Below are 13540 nucleotides of genomic sequence, written 5' to 3' on the forward strand. Positions count from 1 at the left end.
TCTATAAAATGCATTGCTGTTCTGTTGTAAGTAATCTTAAAGATTTCTAAATGCATCTACTTTCGGAAGGCCAAATAAAGTGATTTTGCTTTCGCCTAGAAACACACAGCGTCTCCCTGACATGGCTGCTTCAACACTAACTGCGGTTACTGAAACCACGCCTTCTTTCTTTGCTTGAACATTTGGGCGGCATTATGCAAATATTTCCACATAGTGAGGTAGATATGTGGGGGCGTGTTAGAACGAGCCGTTTTAGGGGGGCGTGGCAGATTCTTAACTTTGATAAAGAATATCTCTTTGGTTTTGAGACTTTAGTCTTTGCAACTTCAGGGATCTTATCTATGCACAATCAGCTTGTAACACTCCAAAGAGAAAGGAAAACTTGAAATCGCATCATATGACCCCTTTAAACTTCTAAAAAGGCACATAAATATCTGAATGGACTGTAATGATTATTTTTTTTCTTGACGTGAACTGCTGTGTATAAATATCAGCGGTGTGCGGAAATCTAACTCTTTCCCACTCCCAATCTCAACCAATCCTCATTGTTCCCTAGTGCCTCCCCTCTTCTCTCAATTATTGATTCCTGTTGTCTGGTGCTGATGAGAATAGATCTGTTGTGTCCCATGGGGTCCCGCTGTGTCATCTGACTCAGTGGGTTTCACCGATCGATACAGCGGCTAGTACACAGTCCACAGAGGGGTTGGTGTCCAAAACTAGGTCTTTCAGATGACCTCTGTGAGCAAAGTATGTTTTGTTGTTTTGTTTTTTCTTGTTTTACTTTGATTTGATAGTTTGATTTTCTTTTTGCTCTGATTTGTTTTGATTGTTTCTTGTTTGTTTTTTGATTGTTTGATTTTCTTTTTGTTTTATGTTTGTTTTTCTTTTCTTTTTGTTTTGTTTGATTGTATTATTTGTTGTTGTTTGATTTTGCTTCGTTTTATTGTTGCTATTAAAACAATTAAACTAATTTAATAATAAATAATACATAATTTTGTTGTTATAAAAAATAAAATAAAAATATTGATCCTTTCATGTATAAGACATAAAGATTTAAGTTAAATGTTATACACTAAAAACATGTCACAATATACGTTACGTAGGTGCAATTGCTGCATTGGTTGTTTTTCTTGGACAGCATTTACGTATAATCACATGTGATTGTGTGATTGCAAATATCGCCGGATCATCGTCCCTCTTGGGTGCACAGCTGTCACATCCTGTTTGACATTGAAAGAGTAATCTAAAATTTATGTGCAAGAAGCACATTAAAGTCTACTGAACTACATTCTACTGTTAAACTTTTGGGCTTAATGCGTGCCATAACTATGCAAAGGGCTTCTTTATGCAATTTACCCTTGTCCTTGGAGATTTTTATTCTAGGAATTAGCAATGGGTCGTTAGTAAAAGGGACACAACTGAGAGTGTTGTCCTGTCCCTATGATAATAGGGGCCCACTAAGGTCTTATATGTTATAGGGGACATTGGGAACATGCCCATCCAAATTTTGTCTTGGGCCCTTTGAATTTTATCAATGTTTCGGTTTATGCATACATACTGTATACTGTATGCAGTGTTAATGTGTAAATGGGTGGTTTTCACTGAGTGTTTGTGTACCGTGCACAGTCTGGCATGGAGTAGAGATGACAGCACTTGGTGGTGCATCACTTGCACAGTGTGAATTCTCTGTGTGGGTAGATTTATTTGCACTGAGTGAGATGTGTATTAATCTTCACACAATTTAACACAGCATCAAATGAGTGAGGTTTCGCTTTGCTTGACTTTTGTCTTTTTGGAACCCATTTGTGTATTTCTATGTGGATATTAGTTTTTAATTTGCTAGAGTTTTCCCTTTCATACTCAAATGTTTGGTGGTTTTCCGGGATCCTTATTTAGGATGTGAGAATATAACAGACCCCGTGTTTTGTTGTTCTCAGGTGAATACGTGGATAGGCAACTGTGCCGGGACGCCATCCTTCCCATGCCTGTGCTGTGCGAGGTGCCCTGCCCCAAAGACTGTGTGCTCAGTCCCTGGACTTCATGGTCTCTGTGCTCCAATACCTGCTCAGGGAAGAACTCGGAGGGCAAGCAAACCAGATCACGCTCCATTCTGGCCTACAACGCTGGGGACGGTAGGGTTTTTACTATTATCAAACCACTCTTATACCCACTAAAATGGTGTGAGTTGAGCTGGTGTTTGGGCAGAGGATCTTCAAACACCTCTCAGAACTGGATTTCCACTGAGCTGAACAATGATGTACCTTACTATGTTGCTGCATTGCCTGCTCACAAACAAACAGCACTTTGCAGTCTTGTTTATGAGTAGTATGAGTATTGAAAACCTGTAATAACCTGTAATAAACCTGTAAAAGTAATTGAAAAAGCAAATTAATTACGCATGATGACTGGCTCCTTTTGTATCAACTGTGAGAAGTTAAAATAAATAAATAATAATAATATTCATAATTCAAAATAATCAATTCCAACATATAATATTCATCAATAATGTATTATAACAAACAATGAAAATAAAGTGTCTGGAGTTTATGAGTCAGGTAGTACTTGAGTACAGGTAGTACTTTGCGGTAGTACGATTTTTTTTTTAATTCTAATATGCAGATTTCATGTTCAAGAAATTTCTTATCGTTAATCTTTAATGAATAGTAAGTTCAGAAGAACAGTATTTATTTGACATAAATCTTTTGTAAGATTACAAATATCTTTACTGTCACTTTTGATCATTTTAATGCATCCTTGCTGAATAAAGGTATTCATTTCATTACTGACCCAAAACTTTTGAATGGTTGTGTATTTTGGCTTTTTAAAATTTAAATTAATTGCTTAAGAGCTTAAAGAACTTCTTTTGGTGCAGCAATAGTTATAACGATTCAAATTCGTAACGATTAAATCATACATATCTACTTTAAGAGAAAAAGGTACAAAAGCTGTCACTGGGGCAGCAGTACTTTTCAAAAGGTACACCTTTGTACCTTTTAGGCACTAATATGTACACTTTAGGTTCTAATATGTACCTCTAAGGTACCACTATGGACTCTTTAAGTACAAAGGTCTACCATTTGTACCTTTATTTCTGAGAGTGTAGGATACTTGTGATATCATGTTATTTTACACAAGCAGTTAAAATAAAGTATCTGCAGTTTTACTTAGAATATGTTTAACATTTAAAGTAATTAAATTCAGCAATTTTATAAGCAGGTAGCAGCGGCTGCAGTGGAGTCGATATTTTTCAGCCTAAATCCACCATTTTTTGTGGTTCAGTATGTGGCATTGCTTTACTTGATGCCCTGTGTGTATCATATGCTTTCTTTTCCTCTGAGCATCCTGCTGCTAAAAGTATTTAGCATTATAGCCCTTAGTCCAAAACTAGACTGTTTTGCCAGGGTCTCTCCAAAATTCCTGCTTGTTTAGATATAATCAATCACTATCTTTTTTCTGCTTATGTGGATTTGTATGCTCAAGTAGACATGAGCAGATTGCAAATATCTTATCGCACTTGCCCCCTTATGTTAGTTTAACATTCTTCCATGTGAGCGCAAAAAAAAAAGCCCATCACAAGGTAATGAAGGTCTCTGAGCATTAAGTGATCCAGACCTCAGGTGAGCTCAGGATGTAAGTGTGTATCTGATGTGTAATAGACTGATGGATAAGTGGTTGCTTTGGGCTAAAACCTCTTCCTTCCCTCCACCACTCACCGGCCAGAAATCCATTTCCACAAATATGCAGCTTGAGGGAACAGGACTTGCACAGCACTGCTGACTGAGAGCAAATCGGCTTGGTTTGCTTTAACATCACATCATTTTACGGTCATGCTAGTGCCAGAATCAAAGGTAGTGTGTTTGGTACATCTGTGTAGTGCGGTTGCTTTATATATTACAGTTTTAGCACAAATTGCACAAAATATGCACAATGATGCTTTCTGCCCTGTGGCAAATTGTGCTACGTGCTGCGGTACTTGGATTATTAGTCTTCAAACGATTCAGGAGACAGTGGACCGAATTGATGACAAGCGTCTGAGAAAGCAGGTGTGTGCTGCAGCAGCATGAAGTTTAGTAGATCCTGTTCTGCTTGTCATCTGCCTCTGTGTGAGGGGATGGAGAGAATAGTATGAAGCATTGGTCAATTGCTGTCTATGTAGCTAAGCTTCTCGAAGTAGGACCTAGCTGCCTCAAAATGAGCAGAAATGTACAATCCCACACTCTAGTTGCCTCATTTTAGTCTATTAAAGTTGTAGTCTGTGAGAGCCTCCTAGAGTATAGGTTTTCAAATTGGGGAAAGGGGGGGGGGGTAAATATTTGTATTATTGTTGTTATTATTATTTATTTTTTTAAATATTTTATTTTTTTCAAAGAAAATGTGTTAACTTAAGATTATACTTAGTAATTGAATTTAAGTAATTTGGTTCATGTTAACATTAATTGAATATGTGGGATGTAATATTTGTTATCAGATTTTCTCAATTTGATAGTTTATTTAGCCTTTTAAAGACATATTATTCATGATTATTTGATTCAGTTGACAGCCCAGTTTTTAAGAGTAAGAAATAAGTAATTTCTAATAGAATGGTAAAACTGATTTGGGACGATGTTTACTGTAAAAAGTCATATACTAATTAATTTCCATTAAAATAAAAGGTTTGTACTCTACTTTTAGATTCATTCATTCATTTTTTTTATCTTTTTTTTGTTGAGAATTTTAATACTTTTATTGAGCAAATATGCATTAAATTGACTTGACACAAAATAAAAAAACTGTTTTCAATATTAATAATACGTTTATAATACTGTTTCTTGAGAACCATAAAAATTATTTCTAAAGGATCATGTGACACTGAAGACTTGAGTAATGGCTGCTGAAAATTCAGCTTTGCCATCATAGGAATACATTACATTTTAAAATATATATATCAATAGAACACAGTTATTTTCAGTTCCCATTCAGTCAGTCACGTTCAACGTTACGTCAGTGACTGACGAATTGGGATCTCGCCCGCTAATAATACTTTATGATTTATTTAATAAAATAAATACCATTTTGATCAAGCTTGGTGAGAATGAGACTTCTTTCAAAAACAGAGAAAAAAAGTCTTACCAACCCCAAACTTTTGAACAATACTGTACAGCTAATATGGAAAATAATTTACAGTTAAGCAGAGCCATTTTATGTTCCTTGCGTGTCTAATATAAAATTATGTAATAATTTGGTCTCAAACTCGTAAGTCTTATTTTTGAGAATGTTGTAATGTAGTAAAATAACATTAGTTGAAATTCCATCAGCATTCAGTTCATTCGTGACACGATGTGTGCTTGACCTTCTTTGCAACTATTCTAGAGGTTTACAGATCCCCAGACTGAGCACCACCAGCATCATTTCAGTGGCAAACCAGTCAGTGACCCTTGTTCAGGGCCTTGAAAAACCTCTTTCACCACTGACAGCCTAGTGTATATAAAAAGGATACAATTTTAATGGAATGTTAAAATATTTATGATTCTACACTTTAAGGCATGGTCAGATATGTAACACATATTTGCTCTTTCTAAATGGAGGGCTTGACAATTTCAAATGCACCGCTTCTTGAGGATGTCATGCAGACAGCACTGCGTACTACATCAAGAGAAGCTTAACACAAAACTAAACGTAGATGACTGGAGCTGCAATATGAACTGCAGCTCTTAATGGTGCAGAGATGGACCAAGAACATGCAATTACTCTGAGCTGTGCGTGGACTCACTTTTGTAATTGTACAAAGGATTAGTCTTCATCTGAGTCACAGGTCAATAAATAAACGGAGGGAGTGTTAATCCCCATTTGAAACAATGTGATTCTGGTGCAGCTTTTTGAAACTCTGCTAATGCATTGTCCTGGCATGCCCTGAACCACTATGTGATGCTTTGGAAGTCAAATAACCCTCCTTTGGTAAATGTAAATAGTTTTTTCTCTCTTCCATGGCCATTATTGTGACTGTGCTGCTAACAGCAAGTGTTTTCTAATGGTTCTCACATGTCTAATGAAGTGTGTGATAATAGTCGATAACCTTTTAATAAATTAGATACTGAAGGACTGTGTCCTGCATTGCTACAAAGGATGAGTCAATTATTCATTATTTATGCTGCTCTTGAACAAGGAGCGCTGCTTGATGCATTGTTTGTCCATTTTTCTCATTCACCGGTTTAACATTGTCTCATTGATCGGTGTGCGGTTGTTAATGCGCACCATTGAGATAATGGCTGACCGCTCCGTGGGGACTCTGGTGCTTTGCGTGTGACTACAAGCAAAGCCTGGTAAATAAATCTAGAAGCAGCTCTTATCCTAACAGTCATGGTTGACTGTTGACTCATGCATTAGACTCTACTCATATTTCATCTACATATTTCAATTTCTAGATGTTTTATGTACTATTCTTCCTTTTTTTTCTGAAAATTTTCTCACCCTAATGTCATCCAAGATGTAGATGAGTTTGGATTTGGATCATAATGGATTTGGAGAATTTTAGCATTACATCACTTGCTCACCAAAAACGTTCTAGACGTTTTAAACTTCGAACTGCTGTTTCCATCCAAAATAGTCCTCTATCCATAATAAAGCTTTCTGCAGTGAAATATGCACAGATTTAGCATCGTTAACAAGCAGAAAGAGTCCAAAATAAATTTGTGGGTGGATTTTGATGTAGAAAGACAACAGGAGATGGACTTTTTATTGGAGGAATATTAGCTTTATATATAGCATTATTATGGATTAAACTGGACAAACACAGTTTTTTACTTCACAAGACATTGATGGGCTGGAGTCATGTGGAGTACTTGTGGACTATTGGGAGTTTAAATTCTCATCCTGAGCAAATTTTAATTTTCTGGGGTGAACCATTGCTTGATATATTTATTTAGTCATTTATCAGACGCTTTTATCCAAAGCGACTTACAAATGAGGACAACAGAAGCAATCAATTGTAATATTAAAACAACTAAAAACAGATCCAAAACTAAAAGCTAAAACTTTATAAATACTACCTATACACATTTTAAAAATAAAGAGATTAAATAAAAATGACAAATGCATACAACAAAATTTCAAAACTTAACATTTAAATGAAAAACAAAAAAATAAAGCTGGAAACAATTCAAAGTATTAAAGAGCAAAAGGTATAAGAGTATAATAATGATTCTAACATAACACTAAGCCAAACACCAAAACAAACAACTACATGTGTATGTACAACCACACACACATACATATAAATATATACACATTTATAAATTCAATATATATTATTTCTATTTAGTTTGTTGAAGTATTAAAATAACTCAAATTAAACAAAACTAAAAACTTAATAAAAGACCTATACAGACAATAAATTCAGACATAATTTAACTAAAATGAAAATAAATAACAAATACAAATAATACAAATCAAATGACAGTAGTCCATCAGTAATCCCAAAAAACAACACTGCCAAACCTAAAAACAACAACCCACTTACACATACAGTGGGTACGGAAAGTATTCAGACCCCTTTAAATTTTTCACTCTTTGTTATATTGCAGCCATTTGCTAAAATCATTTAAGTTAATTTTTTTCCTCATTAATGTACACACAGCAGGTCTTATATAGACAGTTGTGTGGCTTTCCTAATCAAGTCCAATCAGTATAATCAAACACAGCTGGACTCAAATGAAGGTGTAGAACCATCTCAAGGATGATCAGAAGAAATGGACAGCACCTGAGTTAAATATATGAGTGTCACAGCAAAGGGTCACATAATTTAACTAAAATGAAAATAAATAACAAATACAAATAATACAAATCAGATGACAATCAGTAATCCTAAAAAGTAACACTGCCAAACACACATGGTAAAAAACAACAACTTAATTACACATAGTAAGAAATGGTTATAAAAACTGAAACAGAAGCTAAACAAGTAATAGGAAAGAGGAGAAATAAAAAGTGATACTTATTATATATTATATAATTATTATATTATAACTTATATTAATACTATTAAATTAGGCCATTTAGTTAAGTAATGGGGTACTAATAATACAAATGATATTAATAATATTACGAATACAGTCACAACATTGTAATTGAAAAGGACTTTATTAAGCAAATTCATTAAGTTATTTTTGGTCTGCTAGAAATTATGCTACCTGGCAAATCCGTATGTTGCTATGCAACAAAAATAATGATCTGCTATGGAAGCTGACAGCGATATGATGAATAGGTCTCACGTCGTATCTGTTTCAGATTTGGATTTTAGCACAACTGGAATGTTGTATTAACCAGTTAGAAGCCAGTACTGAAACTGTAGGCTTTGTAATATTTATTGTAGATGCTAACTTTCTATGCATATTATATAACCAATATTTACTATTTCGCCTAAATAATGTACAAAATGGTCAAATACCAGGTCAATTTTGTATTTTTTTTTTACGGTTTGGGTTTATGATTTACCCAGTATTGCAACACCTTCCTGATCCTTTTTATCTTTTAGGTGGAGGTCAGTGCCCCAACAGCAGCGCCTTGCAGGAGGTCCGCAACTGCAATGATCATCCCTGCACTGTGTACCACTGGCAGACGGGGCCCTGGGGTCAGTGCATAGAGGACACCTCCGTTCCGTCTGCCAACAGCTCGCTCAGCCGCACCGGAGCAGGAGTCGGCACTAATGAGGCGTTCTGCTCGGTTGGAATGCAGACGCGTAAAGTCATTTGTGTCCGGGTCAATGTGGGCCAGGTGCCACCTAAAAAGTACGTGTTTTTAAATGTGTTCCTATAAATTGCATTGATTTCATTTATGCTGGGCATAAATAAAATGCATGCAATTCAATCCATTATTCAGTTGATTTCTTTGTCTGTGTTGTTGTTTTAAGGAAATATAAGTGAATAGCCCAGATCTTTTATTATTTATTTATCTTTCTTGGCATGTGTTGGAGCAGATATTGAAGCAGGTTATGTATTCTGTTTATTAAACTCAATCTCGATGTCTGGTGCTTGATCTTTATTGACCGATAGAGACTTTAAGTTGATGAGGTCTCAGCCGGTAGTTTAAGTAATATCTGAATCTGGTCTTTCCCCGAAGGCGTCTACTGGGAAAATAAATGATCCGTTTATTTATTCAATTTAATAGTGGCATTATTCTGTCAGTGGCTGTAGAAACAGGGACCCCATGCTGGCAATGGAAATGAGTCCCGCTTTCTTCCCGGGGTTATTCATGTGCTGGGCTTTACCCACTGATCTACACATTCATATACACACACGCAGATATACACACGTGAGCCACATGCTGATGGTTATGGGATTTCATGTGAAAGAAGCAAGGATATTGGAATGATGCAGGGATAGAGAGAGAGGAAGGAGAAAGAAGTGTAGTATGTGCAGAGCTATATAATAAAGACGAAAATTTAATATTTGAGGGTGAAATTACATTTACATTCTGCTGTTTATGTATACACTACTGTTCAAAAGATTTTCTTCTTTATGTTTTTGAAAGAACTTCATCTTCAAGGCTGCATTTATTTGATAAAAATACAGTTAAGTATTGTGAAATATTATAGTTTAAAATTATATATAAAAATTTGAATATGTTTTAAAATGTAATTTATTCTTGTGATGGCAAAACTGCATTTTTAACAGCCATTACTCCAGTCTTTAGTGTCACATGATCCTTCAGAAATCATTGTAATATTCTCATTTGCTGCTCAAGAAATATTATTATTAATTTGGCTGCTTAATATTTTTGTGGAAACCACAATACATTTTTTGATAAATATAAACTTCAAAAGAAAAGCCTTTGATATAAAAACCTTTTGGAAATGTATCATTTTCTTTACTGTAATGTTTGATCAATTTAATGCATCCTTGATGAATAAAAATATGAATTAAATTCATTTAAAAAATGTAATAACCCCAAACATTTGAAAGGTAGTGTGCATACAATATATAAGTACATGTACACAGTGACATCCAACTAATTTAATTCTATTTTGCATTTTAAATAAGTTATTTAATTTATAAAAATAATTAAATTCATTCAAATTAATTAATTTAATTGTAATAGTTTATTTATAATTTATTTAATGATTCTATTTTTCAATGCTAAATATATTAACAGCATAGCATGTAAGGTTTAAATTTTAAAAATGAACGTTATTTTCAGAATGTCTAATATTTGGTTTGTTTTCCTTTAGCTTTAAGCGTCATAAAGTTTGTGTCAAACTTGTGTCATCTTGTTCTCCAGCGTGATTTAACATGATCCAAAGATGTGCTTCTTCCAAAGAAAATCTGAGCATCTGTACATCCTGTTTTACTGTTTGTTTGTTTTTTATGCAGGTGTCCAGAGAGTCTGCGTCCAGAGACTGTAAGGCCGTGTCTTCTGCCCTGCAAGAGAGACTGCATTGTCACTCCTTACAGTGATTGGACACCTTGCCCTTCCTCTTGCCAGACAGGTACAGTACTTCTTTACACACACTATATTCAAAACTTGAATATACTGTAAAACTAGAAAAAAATGTTTCTCGAAGGCTGAAGTTTACTGACATCAATGCATAAAGAAATATTGGTAACTTTCAGCCTTCTATCAGAAGTGTTTAGAAACAGATTATTTGTTCCCACAATAGCATGCTAGTATCAATACTATAAAAAGGAATTGTTGCTTGGCAACTCGGCCTATAGGAACCAGAACAAATATTAAAAGAAGCTGCCAATATCTGAGCCATTTGTTATATGAAGCAAATAAGCATTGCATTTCTTATTAAAATCTTTTTTTTTTTTCTCAAGTGAATGTCACACTCCAATGTGTTTTGTATAAAATATTGCCTTTTTAAAGACCATCTGCTTGATGGTTTCTTCTTCACTGAACACTGAGCAGATTTTCACTTCCCTCGTTAATTTTCTTTTTTGTAGTACTTGTTACATTTACAGTAAATATTGTATGTATGTAATTTTTACAAAGAGAACTACCCTCAAAGTTTGAGCTTTGTGGAAGAACAGTGAGAAAACGGTATGAAAATAATGAATAATCATATGCACATATTTATAGATGCCTTCCCCCGGTGGAGAACTTCAGTCAGAGTTTGAAACACTGAACCGAGTTTATCAAAAATAAAATGCTGAGAATTGTAGCTTTATTATCATCATTTAATTTCTCAATTGAACTTAATATGGAAGTCATTAAACCATAAAGCTCATGGTAGTTGGGATGTACTGACATTTTCAGACATATAAAGAGCTACAGTTGGATAAAAACCTTGTTAAATGCAACACAGTCATACAGAGATTTGTGTACTGATTAGATTTGTGAGCAGGAATGGTGTTTTTGCTTTTTATTTGCTATTTATTCATGGCAATTTCATATTTTCTGTCCATCCTCTTGTGTATATCCAGGTGGTGCCATCAAAAAGAAGCAATCAAGGAAACGCATTATCATTCAGCTTCCAGCTAACGGGGGCCAAGACTGTCCAGAAGTGCTCTTCCAGGAGAAGGAATGTGATGCCTCATCTTTTTGTCCAGGCTACAGGTGAACATAATACCTCTGTTTGCAATTATAGTACAGAAATTGTATGAAATTCCTGGACTAAAATGAGAGAGTGAGAGAGAGGCCTGTTTTAAGTTTTATATATATATATATATATATATATATATATATATAAATTGCTTTTGCGCTATAGGTGGAAAACCCACAAGTGGCGCAGGTGTCAGTTGGTGCCCTGGACCATTCGTCAGGACAGTCCTGGAGCACAAGAGATCTGTGGACCAGGACTACAGGCTAGAGGTACAAAAAAACCCTCATCATCAACATAAAATGAGATGCAACATCCTTCAATGTCAATAAAACTTTATAGTTGTTTGTTGCAGTGCTTCACACTGTAGCTGGGGAGACTGTTAAACATGTGATAAATGCATGAGATTGGTAGTAATTCGACCTGTGACCATCAAAGGGCTGTGTAAACGCTTCTGGATTTAAACCAAATGTTCTTTCAGAGATTCGGGAAACTGTCTGAAGCAGTCATAAGCGGATATCCTTTGCTCTGAGTCTTACCAGTAAACCCTTTCTGGGTTCAGATTCAGGCCATTAGTGTGGTGTGATTGAAAAAACATATCTGAAAATGAAAGATGTGAGTCTTGTGTTATATACGCCTGAAGACAGTCATTTTTGATACTATATCACTGACAGAGATGCATTTACCGCAAATGGAAGGCTCCACTGACATAAAAGCATTTTTATGTGGGAACCTTTCACTTGGGTTAAAATTTTAGACTATATTAAATAAGAAATGCAGTATCTTGCTTCTAAAAATGGATGGTGTGGGCAGTGAAAGAAAAAGTACAGTCTGCAGGTTCTTAAAATCACATAGTACCTCAAAAAGCTTTTTTATAAATCAACTTCTCAGCACTGCTCGCATTAACAAGCATTACCCGTAATAGTATCCCTTAATACACTGGCATGTCTGAAAAAGCAATCCAATACAATAGCTTTCACCCTCATTCAATGATATAAATCTTGATCCGTCCGGCTACTCGAGTCAATAGGCATTTAACCGCCCTCTCGTGTAATCCATCACAAGATGCTTATCTTTATTCAATGTGTGTGACTTTATAGGTGTGAGTGGACTGATATTTATCAGTATTAACTAGGAGAAGTGTTCTCCCTTTTCTCCCGTTTCTTTTTCTGGTAGTACAATTGGTTTCTGATCTCTTTCTTCTTTTCTCCCTCAGCCGTATCGTGTAAAAAGTTGGATGGTGGACCTGCAGACGTTGCGGCCTGTCTTAAGTTTGCAGGTCCTATGCCTCAACTCACTCAGTCCTGCCAGCTTCCATGCCAGGATGACTGCCAGCTGACCACCTGGTCCAAATTCTCATCATGCGCTGCTGATTGTGTGGGTGTCCGAACTAGGAAAAGGACTCTTGTTGGTAAGTGCTGGATCAGCCAGTCTAATTCTTAAGTCAACAAAAAGGCTCTTCTCACCTACGTCTTTGATGCTTTACATTTGCTTTATGATTCCTTCAGATGCATTATCATCATTTACATCATTATAAATATATGATACACTTAAAAATATATTTTATAGTCTTTTATACATGCATTTATAATTTATAATAATTTATAAAATATATTTTAAAATGTAGTTTATTCCTGCGATGGTAAAGCTGAGTTGTCTTCAGTGTCACATGATCCTTCAGAAATCATTCTAATGTGCTCATTTGCTGCTCAGATTTTTGTGGAAACTGAAACATAATTGTAGGTGTTGATTAATGGTCATTTCAAAGAACAGCATTTATTTGAAATAGAAATCTTTTGTAATTTTGTAAATGCCTTAAATGTCACTCTTGATCAATTTAATGCATCCTTGCTGAACAAAAGAATAATTAAAAAAAAATCAATCTTTTTTTAACAAAAGTGTATATATTATAAATGTAATGTATTTCTAGAATTGGCTTTTGTGTTGATGTTGTACTAAAGCCAAAGCAAATTCTTAAAATATTATCACAAATATGTATATATATATATATATATATATATATATATA

General features: G+C 34.9%; 1 protein-coding gene across 1 annotated transcript in view; it reads left to right on the forward strand.

Moving 5' to 3' along the window:
* LOC107566934 (thrombospondin type-1 domain-containing protein 7A-like) overlaps positions 1-13540 on the forward strand; it is an 83930-nt gene that overhangs the window by 39553 nt on the left and 30837 nt on the right. The window contains exons 8-13 of the mRNA XM_016252511.1: positions 1938-2132; positions 8510-8762; positions 10344-10459; positions 11397-11529; positions 11681-11784; positions 12729-12923. Of these exons, the coding sequence (XP_016107997.1) occupies positions 1938-2132; positions 8510-8762; positions 10344-10459; positions 11397-11529; positions 11681-11784; positions 12729-12923 (996 nt within the window). The remainder of the gene's footprint in view (positions 1-1937; positions 2133-8509; positions 8763-10343; positions 10460-11396; positions 11530-11680; positions 11785-12728; positions 12924-13540) is intronic.

Source organism: Sinocyclocheilus grahami, unplaced genomic scaffold, assembly GCF_001515645.1.
Source record: "Sinocyclocheilus grahami isolate Dianchi unplaced genomic scaffold, SAMN03320097.WGS_v1.1 scaffold1115.1, whole genome shotgun sequence".
NCBI classification, from domain to species: domain Eukaryota; kingdom Metazoa; phylum Chordata; class Actinopteri; order Cypriniformes; family Cyprinidae; genus Sinocyclocheilus; species Sinocyclocheilus grahami.